This window comes from Chelonia mydas, chromosome 5 (assembly GCF_015237465.2).
Source record: "Chelonia mydas isolate rCheMyd1 chromosome 5, rCheMyd1.pri.v2, whole genome shotgun sequence".
In the NCBI taxonomy this organism is placed as follows: Eukaryota; Metazoa; Chordata; order Testudines; family Cheloniidae; genus Chelonia; species Chelonia mydas.
The window spans coordinates 1457552-1477729 of NC_051245.2; the positions used below are offsets into that span (position 1 = coordinate 1457552).

General features: G+C 54.6%; 1 protein-coding gene across 1 annotated transcript in view; it reads left to right on the forward strand.

Annotated features, from left to right (window-relative positions):
• Positions 1-20178, forward strand: part of LOC119566615 — a 69901-nt gene that overhangs the window by 14742 nt on the left and 34981 nt on the right. Inside the window, exons 3-6 of the mRNA XM_037902447.2 lie at positions 207-386; positions 839-1021; positions 1441-1629; positions 5098-5277. Of these exons, the coding sequence (XP_037758375.1) occupies positions 207-386; positions 839-1021; positions 1441-1629; positions 5098-5277 (732 nt within the window). The remainder of the gene's footprint in view (positions 1-206; positions 387-838; positions 1022-1440; positions 1630-5097; positions 5278-20178) is intronic.

Consider the following 20178-nt stretch of genomic DNA (forward strand, 5'->3'; position numbering starts at 1 on the left):
TCTGAGAGCGGCCAGGCCCGGGCCTCCCGGACATGCGGTCCCCTCCCTGCCCCAGACTCGCTCCCCAAGCCTTCCCCGTGGTCACAGGCCCCTTCGTGCAGGGCCAGCCCCCGCACCTGTGCGATCCTGGGGCCAATCCCCAGAGCCAGGGGCTGTCAGACCGTAGGGCAGACGCCCCCATGGCCGCTCTCCTGTTCCTTTCCCAGGGATGTGCAATGATTGGGTGAGGCAGGTGGATTTTGACCCTGCACAGACGGAGTTCGGCGTCGGGGCCGAGGGTCGGGTGACCTGTCGTCAGCAGTTCCTGCAGAACTCGTTCAACGTGACGTGCAGAGAGACGGCGCCGGGGCACTTCGAGTGGGAACTGGGTGCACACAAGTGTGTCAGTGAGTGCGGGGTGCCGGCCCTGGGGCTGGCCGGGCGCCGTCTGGCCAGGGGAGGCTCCAGCCAGGCTGCTGAGAGGCCGTGGGGAGAGTCCTGCTGCAATGAACAGCTTCCCCCCCATGGTGTCCCCAGGGGGGCTGGCGTGTGGGTCTGATGCCGGCTCCTGGCCCTGCTCCCTGTGCAGGAGCAGCAGAGACCAGGAACACCGTTCTCCCCACGGCCCAGTGGGGCTGACTGGTCTGCACTCGCCCTGCCCACGGCGGCCCTGAGCGTGTGAACAGAGTAAATGTACCTGAGCACGTGGGGCCTGATCCTGAGAGGGGCTGATCCTCGCAGCCCCCCATCTCCTGCTCTTGTGGGCGCCCAGCATGGTTCAGGGTCAGCCCATAATACTCAGTGGAGTCTGCCTGGTTCCAGTGACCCCCAATACTCTGCTCTCATTCCATGCCCATAGGAAAATGTAAAATACTCAAAACCTGGGACTCCAGATTGCAGTTTTCCCCCAAGGGGCAGTTCTACTCCCCGGGTGAATCGGTGACGCTGAGCTGCTCTGAGGGGTATCGGCCATCACCACCTGTGATCAAATGTGTCACAAATGGGAGCCTGCCTGTCTGGAGTGAGACACCCACCTGCCAGGGTAAGTGTGAGACCCCCCCGAGTCACTGTGGTCACGGGGTCCGGGCCGGCAGCCAAACTCTCTATGACACTTTGGTATCTCCGGAGCCAGGTGGATTCTCGCCCCATAAACCCTCTGGTTCATTTTGGCCTCTCAGCCTCTAGTATGGGGACCCTAAATCCTGCTGGAATTGCAGGGGGCCTCAGTCAGACACCCCCCCCCCGCCCCGCCCGCAGGCCAATAATGAAGGGCAGGAACAGCCCAGAGACTCCCTGTCACCAGCGTGTCCATCTTCCTCGCTTCTCCCCCAGCCCTTTGCTGTGCTGGTTTCTCCAGGGCTCCCTTTGGCTCAGCTCTGCCCCGGGATCACCCAGTGGCAGCCAGCTGCACCTTTCACCAGAACAGGATTTGCCAAGACTCGGACATTTCTTTCCCTCCAGGGGTTTGTACGACGGCAGGAAACTGGCCCCCGTCAGTCTCTGCTGCCTCCGCACAGACAGAGTTTGTCGTTGGCGAGAGGGTTTGGGTGACCTGTCGCCCGGAGCAGTACGAGGGGCCCCCGGCTTGGATGCAGTGTACGGAGACGGCTGGGCGCGTGGAGTGGGACACGAGCAATGTGAGCTGTGTGGGTGAGTTCTGCACAGACGGGCTGCAGGATCCAAACCCTGTGACACCAGGAGCCTCCAAGGAGGCCCCGCGACTTCCTGGGGGCATATTTATGTCTTGAGTGTTCAGCTCAGACCTTCTGAAGGGTGTGAAGTGACAGTGACAGCGAGTGTGTGGGGCAAAGCAGCCTGCGTGGGGGGAGTGTGGTGAGGTTATAGGCCTGTGTTGGAGGGGTGTGAGGGGATGTCTGTGGGGTGTATTTGTGTGTGTGTGTGTGTGTGTGTAGGGGGTTGTGTGGCCAAGTATTACAGGGGTGCGTCTATGGGGTTGTGTATAGGGTTTCGGGGGGTGTTCTTGTGTGTATAGGGGTTTGAGGACATATTACAGGGGTTGGCAACCAGAAGTGGTGTGCCATGCCTTCATATATTCACTCTAATTTAAGGTTTCACGTGCTAGTCAGACATGTTAACATTTTTAGAAGGTCTCTCTCTAGAAGTCTATAATGTATAACTCAACTATTGTTGTATATAAAGTAAATAAGGTTTTAAAAATGTTTAAGACGCTTCATTTAAAACTAAATTAAAATGCAGAGCCCCCCGGACCGGTGGCCAGGACCCGGGCAGTGTGAGTGCCACTGAACATCAGCTCGCATGCCGCCCTTGGCACGCGTGCCGTAGGTTGCCAACCCTGATCTATCAGGTGTCTGTAATGGTGTGGGAGACGTGTGTTAGCTAGTAACGGTGTGTATTGCTGTGTCTGTGGGATGTAGGAGGTGTTAGTGTGTGTCACTGTGCATCAGGGCATAGGCATCGACTTCCTCAGTTCCCTGGGGGGGTGCTCGACCCCTGCTCCGCCCTAGTCCCCACCCCCACTCCACCGCTTCCCCCATAGCCCCACCCCTCCCCCGCCTCTTCCAGCGCCTGCTCCTTCCCCTCCCCCGCAGGGCCTCCTGCACACCGCTGAACAGCGGATAGCGGCAGGCGGGAGGCGCTGTGGGGAAGGGAGAGGGGCTGATCACGAGGATGTCGGTGGGTGCTGAGCAGCCCCAGAGTGCCCACGGAGTCGGCGCCTGCACGTGAGGGTGCGTATCAGTGTGTGGGGATGTTGGTGCCTGTACGTGAGGGTGTGTATCAGTGTGTGGGGATGTCAGCGCCTGTACGTGAGGGCGCGTATCAGTGTGTGGGGATGTTGGTGCCTGCACGTGAGGGCGTGTATCAGTGTGTGGGGATGTCGGTGCCTGTACGTGAGGGCATGTATCAGTGTGTGGGGATGTCGGTGCCTGTACGTGAGGGTGCGTATCAGTGTGTGGGGATGTCAGCGCCTGCACGTGAGGGTGTGTATCAGTGTGTGGGGATGTCGGTGCCTGTACGTGAGGGCGCGTATCAGTGTGTGGGGATGTCGGTGCCTGTACGTGAGGGTGCGTATCAGTGTGTGGGGATGTCGGTGCCTGTACGTGAGGGCGTGTATCAGTGTGTGGGGATGTCGGCGCCTGTACGTGAGGGTGCGTATCAGTGTGTGGGGATGTCGGTGCCTGTACGTGAGGGTGTGTATCAGTGTGTGGGGATGTCGGCGCCTGCACGTGAGGGTGCGTATCAGTGTGTGGGGATGTCGGTGCCTGTACGTGAGGGTGCGTATCAGTGTGTGGGGATGTCAGCGCCTGCACGTGAGGGTGCGTATCAGTGTGTGGGGATGTCGGCGCCTGCACGTGAGGGTGCGTATCAGTGTGTGGGGATGTCGGCGCCTGCACGTGAGGGTGCGTATCAGTGTGTGGGGATGTCGGTGCCTGTACGTGAGGGTGCGTATCAGTGTGTGGGGATGTCGGTGCCTGTACGTGAGGGCGTGTATCAGTGTGTGGGGATGTCAGCGCCTGTACGCGAGGGCGTGTATCAGTGTGTGGGGATGTCGGCGCCTGCACGTGAGGGTGCGTATCAGTGTGTGGGGATGTCGGCGCCTGCACGTGAGGGTGCGTATCAGTGTGTGGGGATGTCGGCGCCTGTACGTGAGGGTGCGTATCAGTGTGTGGGGATGTCGGCGCCTGCACGTGAGGGTGCGTATCAGTGTGTGGGGATGTCGGCGCCTGCACGTGAGGGTGCGTATCAGTGTGTGGGGATGTTGGTGCCTGTACGTGAGGGTGTGTATCAGTGTGTGGGGATGTCGGCGCCTGCACGTGAGGGCGTGTATCAGTGTGTGGGGATGTCGGCGCCTGTACGTGAGGGTGCGTATCAGTGTGTGGGGATGTCGGCGCCTGCACGTGAGGGCGTGTATCAGTGTGTGGGGATGTTGGTGCCTGTATGTGAGGGCGTGTATCAGTGTGTGGGGATGTTGGTGCCTGTACATGAGGGTGTGTATCAGTGTGTGGGGATGTTGGTGCCTGTATGTGAGGGCGTGTATCAGTGTGTGGGGATGTCGGCACCTGCACGTGAGGGCGTGTATCAGTGTGTGGGGATGTTGGTGCCTGCACGTGAGGGCGTGTATCAGTGTGTGGGGATGTCGGCGCCTGCACGTGAGGGCGTGTATCAGTGTGTGGGGATGTTGGTGCCTGCACGTGAGGGCGTGTATCAGTGTGTGGGGATGTCGGTGCCTGCACGTGAGGGCGTGTATCAGTGTGTGGGGATGTCGGTGCCTGTACGTGAGGGTGCGTATCAGTGTGTGGGGATGTCGGCGCCTGCACGTGAGGGCGCGTATCAGTGTGTGGGGATGTCAGCGCCTCCACGTGAGGGCGCGTATCAGTGTGTGGGGATGTCGGCGCCTGCACGTGAGGGTGCGTATCAGTGTGTGGGGATGTTGGTGCCTGTACGTGAGGGTGCGTATCAGTGTGTGGGGATGTCGGCGCCTGCACGTGAGGGTGCGTATCAGTGTGTGGGGATGTCGGTGCCTGTACGTGAGGGCGTGTATCAGTGTGTGGGGATGTCGGTGCCTGTACGTGAGGGTGCGTATCAGTGTGTGGGGATGTCGGCGCCTGCACGTGAGGGCGTGTATCAGTGTGTGGGGATGTCAGCGCCTCCACGTGAGGGCGCGTATCAGTGTGTGGGGATGTCGGCGCCTGCACGTGAGGGTGCGTATCAGTGTGTGGGGATGTTGGTGCCTGTACGTGAGGGCGTGTATCAGTGTGTGGGGATGTTGGTGCCTGCACGTGAGGGCGTGTATCAGTGTGTGGGGATGTCGGAGCCTGTACGTGAGGGCGCGTATCAGTGTGTGGGGATGTCAGCGCCTCCACGTGAGGGCGCGTATCAGTGTGTGGGGATGTTGGTGCCTGCACGTGAGGGTGCGTATCAGTGTGTGGGTTCATGGGTAAGGCCTGTTGTGATTATTTATTTGTATTACCAGTCGCCCTTAGGAACCCCAGCCATGGCCCAGGACCCCCTGGCGCTAGGCGCTGTACAAACGCTGGACAGACAGACAGCTCCTTGCGGCAGGGACTGACAGTCTAATGTGGGGACTGGAATCTCGCCTTTTTCTACTGACACCAAACCTGATTGTTCTCCCAACAGAAAAGTGCCCCAAACCCAGCTGGGCCTCAGCTCTGCGGTTCGAACCAGACAAGATGTATTATAGCAGGGAGGAACCAGTGACCCTGAGCTGCCCTGAGGGGTTCGAGCCCTCGCATCCCGTGATCACATGTACCGGACGGGGGAACCGGAGCGTCTGGAATGAGACTGCTGCCTGCCTGGGTAAGTGTGGGCCCGCTACGTGGCTCACCGTGATTCCAGGCGCCTGGACTGGTGCCAGATACTCCGTGACCCTTCGATACTGTAGGGAGGAAGGAATTGCCATCCCAGATCAGAGCAATGGTCCAGCTCAGGCTTTCGGGGATCATAGAATCATAGAATATCAGGGTTGGAAGGGACCTCAGGAGGTCATCTAGTCCAACCCCCTGCTCAAAGCAGGACCAATCCCCAATTAAATCATCCCAGGCAGGGCTTTGTCAAGCCTGACCTTAAAAACTTCTAAGGAAGGAGATTCTACCACCTCCCTAGGTAACACATTCCAGTGTTTCACCACCCTCTTGGTGAATAAGTTTTTCCTAATATCCAACCTAAACCTCCCCCACTGCAACTTGAGACCATTACTCCTCGTTCTGTCCTCTTCTACCACTGAGAATAGTCTAGAACCATCCTCTCTGGAACCACCTCTCAGGTAGTTGAAAGTAGCTATCAAATCCCCCCTCATTCTTCTCTTCTGCAGACTAAACAATCCCAGTTCCCTCAGCCTCTCCTCATAAGTCATGTGTTCCAGACCCCTAATCATTTTTGTTGCCCTTCGCTGGACTCTCTCCAATTTATCCACATCCTTCTTGTAGCGTGGGGCCCAAAACTGGACACAGTACTCCAGATGAGGCCTCACCAATGTCGAATAGAGGGGAACGATCATGTCCCTCGATCTGCCCGCTATGCCCCTACTTATACATCCCAAAATGCCATTGGCCTTCTTGGCAATAAGGGCACACTGCTGACTCATATCCAGCTTCTCGTCCACTGTCACCCCTAGGTCCTTTTCCGCAGAACTGCTGCCTAGTCATTCGGTCCCTAGTCTGTAGCTGTGCATTGGGTTCTTCCGTCCTAAGTGCAGGACCCTGCACTTATCCTTATTGAACCTCATCAGATTTCTTTTGGCCCAATCCTCCAATTTGTCTAGGTCCCTCTGTATCCTATCCCTGCCCTCCAGCATATCTATCACTCCTCCTAGTTTAGTATCATCCGCAAATTTGCTGAGGGTGCAATCCACACCATCCTCCAGATCATTTATGAAGATATTGAACAAAAGCAGCCCCAGGACCGACCCCTGGGGCACTCCACTTGACACCGGCTGCCAACTAGACATGGAGCCATTGATCACTACCCGTTGAGCCCGACAATCTAGCCAACTTTCTACCCACCTTATAGTGCATTCATCCAGCCCATACTTCTTTAACTTGCTGACAAGAATACTGTGGGAGACCGTGTCAAAAGCTTTGCTAAAGTCAAGAAACAATACATCCACTGCTTTCCCTTCATCCACAGAACCAGTAATCTTCACCAATGTGCCGTACAGGGCCCGAGGCAGACAGACAGAGCTCAGGGGGCAGGGGGAGCTGAGGCTCTGTTCTACTAAGACTCCTAGAGCTGCCCCCAGGAGCCGGAGCTGCAGCCTCTGTCACTGTGCCAGTCCCTCGGACACGATGGGGTGGGGCCATTTCTGGTGCAACCTTTTAACAGGGAGGGTCATTCCCCAGGGGAACAGCTGCCCCAGGGACAGGGTGGAGTCTCTGACACATGGAGCGTTTACATCGATGGTGGCTGCTGCCTTTCTAAAGATTCGCTCTAATTCAACCACCAGTTACTGAGCGCAACAGAGTCGCTGGCAGAAGGGGAGAAGATCCCCCTGCAGGGACCCCGGGGCGGGTCTCTGGCCTGGGCTAGGCAATAGGTCAGACGGGATGGTCAGAATGGGCCCTTCTGGCCTTGATACCTATTGTTGCCGGCACAGAGTGCCCGAGGCAAGCAGCAGCTGGGTTTGTTGCCCGGTGTGCGTCTCGCCAATGACCACAACGGGGTGGAGAAGCAGAGAGATTTATTTGAAGCTTTAAATAGGGCACAGGGAAACTGAGCTGTCTCCAATCCTGCAGCCCCGAATGCAGATTACGGTATACATTTATATTTTTGCTTATTTTATTATACAAGCTTATGCAATTAATTATTTGTTGTCCTGTACAATACCGTAGCCAATTAGCTAAAGCAGCCAGCTGTGTTTTTTTTTAGTAGCATTGCCCGAGCCTGGCCTTATTTGGGTTTATTTGTTACTAGTTTTTGCGAAACATTTCTGCCTTATCTATACGTTTCCCAGGCCGAAGCTGGCCTTGGCTAGCGAGCTGCGTGCAGACCTGTCTGTTTGTGTGCTAGCTTCCTCAGAGTTGGGCAGGGTCTCCGAAAGTTCAAGCAGCAGAGGGGCTTCAGTTTGCCTGGGCCCAGAGCACGAGGGCTCCACGGACACTCGTGGTTTTTATTTTTCCGAGTTACCTAGAGTAGTGCCCAGTGTCACCAGCAACTCCCTTTTCTGAGAACGCTCAACAAGCTTGCAACTGAGTTTTTTTATATTTTAAGGACAATAAGTGATTAGAGGAGTTAGAATCCTCAGCAAGAGGATATAATGGGGTTTTTGTGGAGTGGGAGGCAGATATTTTATATATGAGTGCTTTATAATAGGCAAGCAAGAGGAGAATGATAATGCACAGCACGGCATCTGTGAGCAGAAGACAAACAATGCCTTCCCCCAGGTCGGGCAGCCATTTTTAGAGTGAGTCAAAAAGAGTGGGCTCTTTTTTGGGGGCTTTTTATTGGTTAAGAGCCTGTTCGGCTGACAGGATGTGCTTGTTAATATTTTGTGCATTTTTTGGGACATACGTACAGCATTTATTTTTAATTAGGGCACACACTTTGCCCTGTGCAGCTAGAAGGTAATTTAAGGCCTGGCGGTTTTGCAGGGACAGCAACCGGAATTGGTAAAGCTCTGAATTAAGGCTTTTTTTTATGGCTAAGGTATTATTGGCAAACTTAGTGAGAAATACAGAAAGCTGACGATAGCGGTTGGCCAATTTACCTATTCCGTAGCCTGGGATAAGAATTATACTGAATTTGTCCCCTTCACTAATGGGTACAGGGGTGGCATACAGAGACCGCCGATGCCGGGGACGGCCAGACGGGAGCTGGGTCATGACCCGAAGGGGAGGGATAAGGTATCCCACATAACAGCTTTCATGCCAGTGGTGGGGTAGCCATTTATAGGCAGAGTTACTACAGATATAAAAGGACTGGCTGTTGGCCACCTGGCCATTAAGACCCGCTTTGATTTGAGAGGCCAGAGAGGGAGGATAATATATTTGTTTTATTTTTTGGTTTTAGGCCGTTTTATTGTACAGGGGAATAGTAACATTGTTACTAGAGGAGAGATAAAATTGACAGGTGCTGTTTTTAGCAAACCAGGTATGGTTAGCAGTGGCTTCCTGGCGTTTATAAAGGAGACTTAAGGGGACGGAGCGTACAGGTTATGGGTCGAATTTCAGTAGGGTTTTTAGGGATTAATGTTGCTGCTAAACTTGGCCTTTTTAGAACAGTTTTTTATTAAGGTGGGCTGCGTTTGCAACCGAGTGGCGTTTGCTTTTATTTATTTGTTATAGAGGTTTGACCAGTTGGGGGGGGGGGGGGTCACCCTTCATGGGAAGCTGGCCGCATGGTAGGGGATCTGGGAACATATTTAGCAGTTGGAAAGATTAAATTTCCGGGCAAAGGCTATTTTGAGGCCTTTATAGGTATTTATAGGAAAGGGATAGACAGTAAGACAGAAACTATTATAAGGCCACTATATAAATCCATGGTACTCCCACACCTTGAATGTTGTGTGTTCTGGTTGCCCCATCTCAAAAAAGACACTTTAGAGTTGGAAAAGGTACAGAGAAGGGCGTGGAGAATGGGGGTTTTTTTTGTTTTTTTTTTTAGAGAGAGAGAGATATGGGGACTACTAGGCAAATGACATTTACTATGAGGGACCTTATGGTGTATATGCCCTTGTAGCCCTGCCCCCCCCCCCCCCCCCCCCGGTGCTTATGTTTTTTTAAATAATAATTTGAGTTTAAGATTGTCGGAGGGTGACGTGGTGACGGGCTGGACGGTTCACTGTTCCGCTGGGGGAGGAGTAGGCACCTCCTTCAGGCAAGAGTGATGGATCCAGTTTTTGTGGTTTTTGACCTTTGCCGCCGTGTGGGAAACCAGCAGGATGGTGTGGGGTCCCTTTTACCTTTTTTGGGGAGGCTTGTTTTTTTAGGTACGAACAAGCACGGAGTTACCTGGCTGCAAGGAGTGGACAGGGGCATCCAATGGAAGAGGCTGGAAGTCTTTGGTATACCTGTGGAGAGAAGAGAGAACAGCAGACAGAGAGCACATATACTGAGACAAAAAACCACACTTTATTTTTTATTTTTTTGTTAGAACCGGTGTCCCATTTATAGGCCATGTCCTTTTAAACATAATTTTAAAGGGACTGAGCCCTAATTTACCCTTTGGGAGAGCGCGGACGCGGAGCAGGACAAGGGGTAGAGCATTGGGCCATCGCAAGGGGGCTTTTTGGCACACTTTTGAGAGGTGTTGCTTAAGGGTTTGATTGGTACGCTTTACCATACCACTGGCCTGCGGTCTTTAGGGCGTATGGAGTTTCCAGGGGATCTGTAAGGCATTTGAGATGTTTTGAACGATTTTTGATGTGAAGTGCGTCTCATTGTTAGATTTTATTTATTGGGGGAGTCTGAAGCGGGGAATAATTTTCTTAATGAACTTGAGGGCCACTGTTTTGGCAGTGCAATTACAGCATGGGAAGGCTTCAGGCCATCCGCTGAATTGGTTTACCAAAACGAGGAGATATTTGAACCCTTGAGTTCGGGGAAACTCAGTAAAATGTATTTGCTACACCAGTTCGGGGCCTGGAGTGGGTTCCAGGGTAGCTGGTGTTATTGGATGTCCTGGCCGGGGGTTATTCTTTTGGCAGACTAAACAGTCAGCTTGTATTTGGGTAGCCAGGGGTCGGAGTCCAGAAGTCAAGAAGTATTTTTTTATTAGCTGGATAAGGGCCTTCCTGCCGGCGTGAGTGGTTTGGTGTAGCTGCTGCAGTATTGGCTGGATCAAGCCCTTCGGTAGGAGGATCTTCCCTTCTGGGGAATGAAGCCTTTTTTTTTTTTTTTTTGAAGACTGAGTTTGTTAGCTAGTTTTTTTTTTTTTTTTTAGAGTACTGAGGGGTTGGAAGCTCCCCCACGGATGGGATGAGGGTATGCATGTGGGCATCCTCAGCTTCCGGTGGAGTCAAGGTGGCTGCATGCTTGGCTTTTCTGTCCGCCCTGGCATTGCCCCTGGCCATGTCTTCATTTTTCCTTTGTTGGGCTTTACAGTGCACCACCGCTACTTCCGAGGGGAGTTGTACGGCTTTTAGGAGCCGGAGAATTTGGGGCCCGTACTTGACTGGGGAGCCTTGGGCCATTAGCATTCCCCTTTGCTTTTACAGGCCAGCATGAGCATGCAGCACCCCAAAAGCATACTTTGAATTGGTGAAAATGTTGACCCGCTTCCCCTTTGACAGTTCGAGTGCACGGGTCAGGGCTACTAGCTCAGCCAGCTGGGCAGAGGTCCCGGTGGGCAACCTCTCGGCCTCTACGGTATCACGGAGGGTTACGACAGCATAACCCGCCCTCCTTTGCCTTTTTATGACAATGCTGCTACTATTAGTGTACCCCTCAGAATTCACATTTGGGAGCGGCTGATCCTTTAGGTCCTGGCGGCTGGAGAATTGGGCATCCATGGTTTTTAAACAGTTGTGTTCTTGTTCCTCTGTTTCTGGCAAGAGGGTGGCTGGGTTAAGGGAGGGGCAAGACTGCAGGGTGACCTCGGGGTTCTCTAACAGCTTAGCCTGATACCGAGCAATCCGAGCCTGGGTGAGCCAGAGCCCACCCTTTGTGTTTAGCAGGGCTCAGACCATATGGGGAGTATAGATTTGCATACTCTTTTTTAATGTTAGCTTTTTAGCTTTTTGTAGTACTAGGGCAGTAGCTGCGACCGCCCGTAAACATGCCGGCCAACCCTTTGCAACCTGATCCAGTTGTTTGGAAAAATAAGCCACGGGACGTTTCCAGGTCCCCAAGAACTGGGTTAGCACTTCCAGGGCTATCCCTTTTTGTTTATGTATATACAGTTGAAATGGCTTAGAGAGAGCCGGCAGACCCAGGGCTGGAGCTCTTATTAGCTTCCTTTTTCATGTCTCTGCCCTGCCTCCTCCCTTGCCTTAGCTGTAACCTGATTCCGCTCCACCTTAGACAACAAGGTTTTTAGGAGGATATTACAGTTGTCCCAATCCGGCTTGTGACTACTGAGGCACCCCTCAAAGGCTGAAATAAACCGGCTTGGGTTCGTTGAGAATTTTCCAGCCTGTGTTTTAAAAGCTGCTAAGTTTATTGGATTGAAGGGTACGTGGGTGTAAACTTGCACGGTGGTAGCCTGGCGTCCCTCTGCCCCTGGGCGAGCCACAACAGTCTTGAAAAAAGAAAAGGAGGACTTGTGGCACCTTAGAGACTAACCAATTTATTTGAGCATAAGCTTTCGTGAGCTACAGCCCACTTCATCGGATGCATTCAGTGGAAAATACAGTGAGGAGATTTATATACACACAGAACATGAAAAAATGGGTGAGGCTGGTTTACCTGCACATCTACCAATGTGATCTATGCCATCATGTGCCAGCAATGCCCCTCTGCCATGTACATTGGTCAAACTGGACAGTCTCTATGCAAAAGAATAAATGGACACAAATCAGATGTCAAGAATTATAACATTCATAAACCAGTCGGAGAACACTTCAATCTCTCTGGTCACTCGATTTCTGACCTAAAAGTGCCTATTCTTCAACAAAAAGACCTCAGAAACAGACTCCAACGAGAGACTGCTGAATTGGAATTAATTTGCAAATTGGATACAATTAACTTAGGCTTGAATAGAGACTGGGAGTGGTTGAGTCATTATACAAAGTAAAACTATTTCCCCTTGTTTATTCCTCTCCCCCCCACTGTTCCTCAGACGTTCTTGTTAACTGCTGGAAATGGCCCACCTTGATTATCACTACAAAAGGTTTTCTTCCCCCCCCTCCCCCCACTCTCCTGCTGGAAATAGCTCATCTTTAGTGATCACTCTCCTTACAGTGTGCATGATAAACACCCATTTTTTCATGTTCTGTGTGTATATAAATCTCCTCCGTGTATTTTCCACTGAATGCATCCGATGAAGTGAGCTGTAGCTCACGAAAGCTTATGCTCAAATAAATTGGTTAGTCTCTAAGGTGCCACAAGTCCTCCTTTTCTTTTTGCAAATACAGACTAACACGGCTGCTACTGTGACAACAGTCTTGGTAATTAAAGGATAGAGTCCCACTGAGGGGGCAATCTCTGTAACCCGAGGCGTCCTACCCTTATAAGGTGGGGGTGTGGGGGCCGAAGGGGACACCGAATCTGGCATTACAACATTGGGGGGGGTTCTGAGGGCTAACATTAGCTACTACCGGTCCTGTTGGAGTTAAATTACAGCTCTGTAGAATGTCTGTTTTATTTTTTAAAGCCATAAATGCTTGTGCATACAGATGTTTATTCCATTTAGTTGTTTGCTGACAAAACAGAACTAATTGGAGGATCGTATTATAATTGATTGACCCTCCCGGTGGCCACCATTCCTGGTCCTTTAGCCGATATTGAGGCCAGTTTACTATACAAAACCTTTTTAATTTGCTTTTTGTTATTGGATATGATTTAAACACTTTTTAGTTTGCTAGAATGCATTCTAGGGGCGTGCACTGTGCCCTGCGTATAGTACTCTGTCCCTGTCCCATATTTCCGGACGACTTTGGGCGTCCCCAGGTCTTAACAGAGAAAGTCCAGACCACTGGACTGTTCCTACCTTTTTCAAGAGACCGGTTCCTCACCGTCGCCTGCAGTTGCTTCTCCACTATAGGGGCGTGTTGCACCGTTGTGCCCTCCGGGGTCGAGCAAATCGCGTCTCCTCCGAGGCCTCCCGATGAACTCACCGGTGCGCGCTGGGCGTCGGTTGTCGCTGCAATCCGTCGACCGCCGGGAGGGGTCCGGGCAAGGCTAAATAGCAGCCTCGAGTCCCTTCGTGGTCGTCAAGAACTGTTGCTGGCACAGAGTGCCCGAGGCAAGCACCAGCTGAGTTTGTTGCCCGGTGTGCGTCGCGCCAATGACCACAACGGGGTGGAGAAGCAGAGAGATTTATTTGAAGCTTTAAATAGGGCGCAGGGAGACTGAGCTGTCTCCAATCCTGCAGCCCCGAATGCAGATTCCGGTGTACATTTATACCTTTGCTTATTTTATTACATAAGCTTATGCAGCTAATTCCCTGTTGCCCCGTACAATACCGTAGCCAATTAGCTACAGCAGCCAGCTGTGGTTTTTTTTAGTAGCATTGCCCGAGCCTTGCCTCATTTGGGTTTATTTGTTACTAGTTTTTGCTAAACATTTCTGCCTTATCTAGACGTTTCCCAGGCTGAAGCTGGCCTTGGCTAGCGAGTCGTGTGCAGACCTGTCTGTTTGTGTGCTAGCTTCCTCAGAGTTGGGCAGGGTCTCCGAAAGTTCAAGCAGCAGAGGGGCTTCAGTTTGCCTGGGCCCAGAGCACGAGGGCTTCACGGATACTCGTGGTTTTTTATTTTTCCGACTTACCTAGAGTAGTGCCCAGTGTCACCACCTACAGAGAGACTCTGTGGACTACCTACAGAGAGAAGCCTGCAGCCGCAGCCCAGACCAGCACTGACTTCTCTGTCGCAGCATCATAGAAAAGTGGGGCTGGAAGGGACCTCGAGAGGCCGTTTAGTCCAGCCCCCTGTGCTGAGGCAGAGCCAAGTAACCCTGGACCAGCCCTGACAGGGGTTTGTCCAACCTGGTCTTAAAAACCTCCAGTGACGGTAATCTCACACCCTCCCTTGGGAGCCTGTTCCAGAGCTTAACTGCCCTGAGAGTTAGAAAGTTTTTCCTGATAGCTAACCGAAATCTTCCTTCCTGCAGATTACATCCATGACTTCCTGTCCTACCTCCAGTGGCCATGGAGAACACTTGATCACTGTCCTCTTTCTAACAGCCCTTAGCATATCTGAAGGCTGTTACCAGGTCCCCCCAGTCTCCTTTCCTGAAGAGTAGCCGTGCCCAGTATTTTGACCTCCTCGCAGGTCAGGTTCTCTAACCCTTTATCGCTTTGTTGCTCTCCTCTGGACCCCCTCCAACTTGTGCACATCTTTTCTGAAAGGAAACTGCAAACTTTGCTACCTCACTGTTTACTCCTTTCTCCAGATCATTGAGGAGTATGTTGAATAGGACTGGGCCCAATACAGACCCCAGCCCTGGGGTTCCCTGCGTTCCACCACCCAGCATCAAAACTGAAACCAAACCCTCCCCCAGCAGGCTCCCTCCTGCAGCCTTTGTCCAGTTTCCCGGGCAGAGTGTCACCTCCCCCTCCCCGTCCTGGCTTAGGTTACAGGCTCTCAGGTCTCCCATCCCCAGTGAAAATCCCGTGCCTCTTTCCCAGGTCAACACTCCCCCCTCCCTGCTGCGTCACATCTCTCCCCCCTTCGAGACTGAACTGAGCGGGGTCACTGTAACCAGTGACCTGGGGAAGTTCGGGGCCCCCTCTCCGGGACAGCGCATCCGCTATCAGGTTGGCACTTCCCTTCACGTGGACCACGTCCATGTCGTAATCCTGCAGGAGCAGGCTCCACCTCAGGAGCTTGGCGTTGGCTCCTTTCATCTGGTGCAGCCAGGTCAGGGGAGAGTGGTCGGTGTAGACGGTGAAGTGTCGCCCGAAGAGATAGGGCTCTAGTTTCTTGAGGGCCCACACCATGGCCAGGCACTCCTTCTCGATGGCCGCGTAGTGTTGCTCCCGGGTAGCAACTTCTTGCTCAGGTACACGATGGGGTGTCTCTCCCCCTTTTCATCCTCCTGCATTAACACCACCCCCAGTCCCGTGTCTGAGGCGTCGGTGAACACCATAAAGGGCTTGTCAAAGTCTGGGTTTGCCAGAACCGGACCACTGACCAGAGCCTCCTTCAGAGCCCGGAAAGCCTCCTGGCACTGCTCGGTCCAGACCACCTTGTCTGGCTTCCCTTTCTTGCATAGCTCAGTGATGGGGGTGGCGATGGCACTAAAGCGGGGCACAAACCTTCGATAGTATCCTGCCATCCCAATAAAGGCTTGGACCTGCTTTTTGGTGTGGGGAGCGGGCCAGTCTCTGATCACCTCCACCTTGGCTGGTTCCGGCTTTAGATGGCCGCTCCCCACCCGATGGCCCAGGTAAGATACTTCCGCCATCCCCACCTTGCACTTCTCAGCTTTTACAGTCAGCCCAGCCCCCTGGAGTCGGTCCAGCACTTGTTCAGCATGTCCCAGACCTCTCTTTCCAGGTCCTGAGCAGTTTTCCCTGTGACTTGGAAGGGGGAGCATCTTATCGGCGGGTGCGACCCCGTCTGCACCCGGTGGACAGTCAGATTAGTGCGTCCAGCCTGGTTGGAAAACAGCTGTCGGTACGGATGCAGCACCCCCCCGATCTCAGCTTGCTGGGCAGGGGTTAGCTGATCCGAGAGGGGAATTGTTTCCAGGGGGGAACCAGCTCTGGTCCCAGGGAATAGATCTACTAAAGGGTCATCTCCCTGCTCCTCCCACTGTCCACACACGGCCAACACCACATTCCCCCTGGCATAATATGGCTTCATCATATTCACATGGTACACCCGGCGGTGGTGCGCCTGGTTCGACAGCTCCACCACATAGTTTACCTCATTGAGCTGCTTGACGACCTTGAAAGGGCCCTCCCAGGCAGCCTGTAGTTTGTTCTTTCTCACGGGGATGAGAACCATCACCTGATCCCCGGTGGCGTAGGCCCGGGCCCGCGCCGTGCGGTCATACCAGACCTTCTGCTTCCTCTGGGCTCTGGCCAGATTCTCCCTGGCCAGGCCCATGAGTTCAGCCAGTCTCTCTCGGAAGATCAGGACATACTCCACCACTGACTCTCCATCGGGAGTGGCCTTCCCCTCCCACTCGTCTCTCATCAGGTCCAGGAGGCCCCTCACCCTCCTTCCATATAACCGTTTAAAAGGCGAAAATCCGGTAGACTCCTGGGGCACCTCCCTGTACGCGAACAGCAGGTGAGGTAAGTACTTGTCCCAATCCTGCGGGTGCTGGTTCATAAAGGTTTTCAGCATCATCTTTAGCGTCCCGTTAAACCTCTCCACCAGCCCATTGGACTGGGGGTGATAAGCTGAGGCCCAGTTGTGTCGGACCCCACATTTCTCCCACAAGCACCGGAGCAGGGCCAACATGAAGTTGGATCCTTGGTCTGTCAAGACTTCCTTCGGGAACCCCACTCGGCTGAAAATGGTCAGGAGCGCATCTGCCACGGTGTCGGCTTCAATGGAAGCTAAGGGCACTGCCTCGGGGTAGCGGGTGGCGAAATCTACCACCCCCAGAATGTATTTCTTCCCCGACCGGGTCGTCTTGCTGAGAGGCCCCACGATGTCCATGGCCACCTTCTGGAAAGGCTCCTCTATGATGGGCAAAGGTCTCAACGCCGCTTTCCCCTTGTCCCGGGCCTTCCCCACCCTCTGACAGGGGTCGCAGGATCGGCAATACTGCCGGACGGTGGTAAAGACCCCGGGCCAGTAAAAGTTCTGTAGCAACCTCTGCCGGGTGCGCCGGATTCCCTGGTGCCCTGCGAGGGGGATGTCATGGGCCAGGTACAGTAGCTTGCGGTGATACTTCTGGGGGACCACCAGCTGCCTCCTGATCCCACAGGACTCCCCTTCCCCTGGGGGAGCCCATTCTCGGTACAGGAACCCCTTCTCCCACAGGAACCTCTCCTGGCAGCCTCTCCCCATGGTCCGTACCACACTGAGGTCAGCCAGGTCCCTGAGCTTCCGCAAGGAGGGATCTTTCCTCAACTCGGCCTGGAACTCAGCGGCTGGGGAAGGGATGGGGCCCGGTTCCCACTCAGTGGCCAGGTCTGAGGCCTCAGCCTCTCTGAGCCGTGCCCCTCGGCGCTCCCTCCCCACCAGGGTAGGGTCCTGTGCCTCCGGTGTGGTACCCTCCCCAAGGTCAGGGCGCAGTGCCCCTCGCCGGCTCTGGCTATGGGTCACAACCAGGGCGGCCTGGTGGTTGCTTGGTCAGTCCTCTAGGTCTCCTCCCATCAAAACCTCAGTGGGCAAATGGAGGTGCACCCCCACGTCCTTTGGGGCCCTCCGTGGCCCCCCCATTTCAGGTGTACCCTTGCCACGGGCACCTTGAATGGGGTCCCGCCCACCCCTGTCAGGGTCAGGTAGGTGTTGGGCACCACCCGATCTGGGGCCACCACCTCGGGCGGGCCAGCGTCACCTCTGCCCCCGTATCCCAGTATCCATTGACCTTCCTCCCATCCACCTCCAGGGGAACAAGGCACTCTCTCCGGAGGGACAGCCCCGCGCCCACCCTGTAAACCGAGCACCCTGAGTCCAGAGCCTCCAGCCCTCTGGCGGAGCTGGCCTGGGGTACTCTTCCCTCCTGAGCAGGTGGTAAACTGGTAGCCTCCCTTGCCTGGGTCGTCTGCCCCTCGTCCAGCTGGGTCCCTACCCAGTTAACCCTGGGTAGGTTGGGTCTGCTCAGTCTGTCCCTGAGCCTGGGGCACTGGGTCCGTACGTGGCCTCTCTGGCCACAGTGATAGCAGCTCAGGTCACGTTGGTCCCCTCGAGCGGGTCGGAGGGGCCTGACGCCAGGCGTCCCCCTTGGGAGGTGGTTCTCCCTATTTCCCCGCTGGGAGGCCCCATGATGACTCTCTCTCTGCATCGGGGGGGGGGCACTGTTCATACAGTTGCTCCAGTACGATTAGGTCAAGCAGGTCCTCTTTAGCTTGGGCCCCAGCTGTCCACTTGCGGGCATATCCCTGCATTTCGTTGACCAGTTGTAGGTAGGTGACCTCAGGTGTTTTACGCTGACTCAGGAACCTTCTCCGGTACATCTCAGGGGTCAGCCCAAACTCACGGAGCAGGGCCCTTTTGAACAGTTCGTAGTCCCCTGCCTCCGCCCCTGTCATTCGGCTGTACACCTCCACGGCTTTGGGGTCCAATAAGGGGTTGAGAAACTGGAGCCTGTCTGCAGGGTCAACCCTGTGCATCTCGCAGGCATGCTCAAAGGCCGTCAGGAAGCTATCTATGTCCTCCCTCTCCTTCCGCTGGGCCAGGAAGCACTTATCCAAGCTCCTTGCAGTCTTAGGTCCCCCCTCACTCACCGCAGCTGGGCCCCCACTGCTCCTCAGCCTGGCCAGCTGCAGTTCATGCTGTCTTTGTTTCTCCTTCTCCTGACGTTCCCTCTCCTTCTCCTCCTGCTCACGCTTATGTTGTTTTTCATGATACTCCAGCTCCCTCATTTTCATCTCCCTCTCCCATTCCAGCAGCCTCCGCTCCAGGGACGGGGAGCTCCGCCGGGAGGATCCCCTGCTGGCTGCCGGGGTCAGGGTGCCCTCGGTATTCGCTGGGCTTCCCCCAACCCCTCCCCCAGGCATAGGTAGGAAGGGTCTCGGGGTGTCCTGGGCAGCAGTCTGACCCCTCCCAGCCCGGTCAGGCCCCAGGGCCCACGCTGCGTCCACCGGGCGGCTTCCCTCAGGGACAGGGATCGGGTCATCCAAGCGATCCCTCTCCTCCAGCTGGGCAATCAGCTGTTCCTTGGTGGACCTCCCAATGTGCAGCCCCCTCTGCCTGCACAGCTCCACCAGGTCGCTCTTAAGGCGTTTAGCGTACATCTCCCTGCTGGCCACTCGCAGGCCGGGCAGCTTTCCACGGTTTCCAGGAAGAACCCCATGGGTGCCAGTCCTTCTTGAGGTCACCACCTCTTTGCTAGGGTCGAGCGGCAGACTCCTTCGCCCCTGGGACCGCTTGCTACAATCCCCCGGGGGAGCCTGTTACTGCAAAAGTCCTTCTCTCTGGTCACACACTCCCAGGGGTTAACCGCCCCCGGAAACCGTCTCTCTCTGAATCTTCAGCATGCCTGGTCCCCGTCAATCCCCCTTCGTTTTACTGTTCCCCAGTCACTTACTGCAGGAAGCGCCGTTCACGGGGTGCAGTAGATCCCACCGCTGACACCAGTTGTCACGGAGTGTGAGGGAGTCCGGGCCCTGCACCCCTCTTCCTGGGATTCACTGAGACTCTCAGCCAGCCAGTAAAACAGAAGGTTTATTGGACCACAGGAACACAGTCCAAAACAGAGCTTGTGGGTACACCCAGGACCCCTCAGTCAAGTCCTTCTGTGGGGCAGGGAGCTTAGACCCCAGCCCTGGGGTTCCCTGCGTTCCACCACCCAGCACCAAACTGAAACTAAACCCACCCAGCAGGTTCCCTGCTGCAGCCTCCGTCCACATTCCTGGGCAGAGGTGTTACCTCCCCCTCCCCCTCCTGGCTCAGATTACCGGCTCTCAGGTCTCCCATCCCCAGTGAAACTCCCCTGCCACATTCCCAGGTCAACACTCCCCCCTCCCTGCTGCCCACACAAGCCTTTCCTTATCTTAATCACTTTGCCTCTGTTAGGGGTTTTTAAGGCCCAGTTTGACAAAGCCCTGGGGGGGGATGATTTCATTGGGGTTGGTCCTGCTTTGAGCAGGGGGTTGGACTAGATACCTCCTGAGGTCCCTTCCAGCCCTGGTACTCTGGGATTCTGTGTTTATACACAAACTCCCTGCCCCAAGGGCAGAAGCTGGGAGCGGCACAGAGCTCCTCAATTGCACACTCAAGCTCTGGTTCTTCGGGGCTGAGCACCCCCGATTTTCTTGCTGTGGGCGCTTGAGCCCTGCAGTACCTACGGAGTGGGCGCCTGTGGGCACGGTACATTCTGCCACAAGCACCCTGTTGTCTCGTATGGAATTTGTGATCCACGATAACCCCCAGGTCCATTTGAGCAGCGCTGCCACCTAGCCAGGTATTCCCCATTGTTTTGATTTTTCCTTCCCATTTCAAGTGTTTTGCCCTGTGTCACGGAGTGTGGGGGAGTCCAGGCC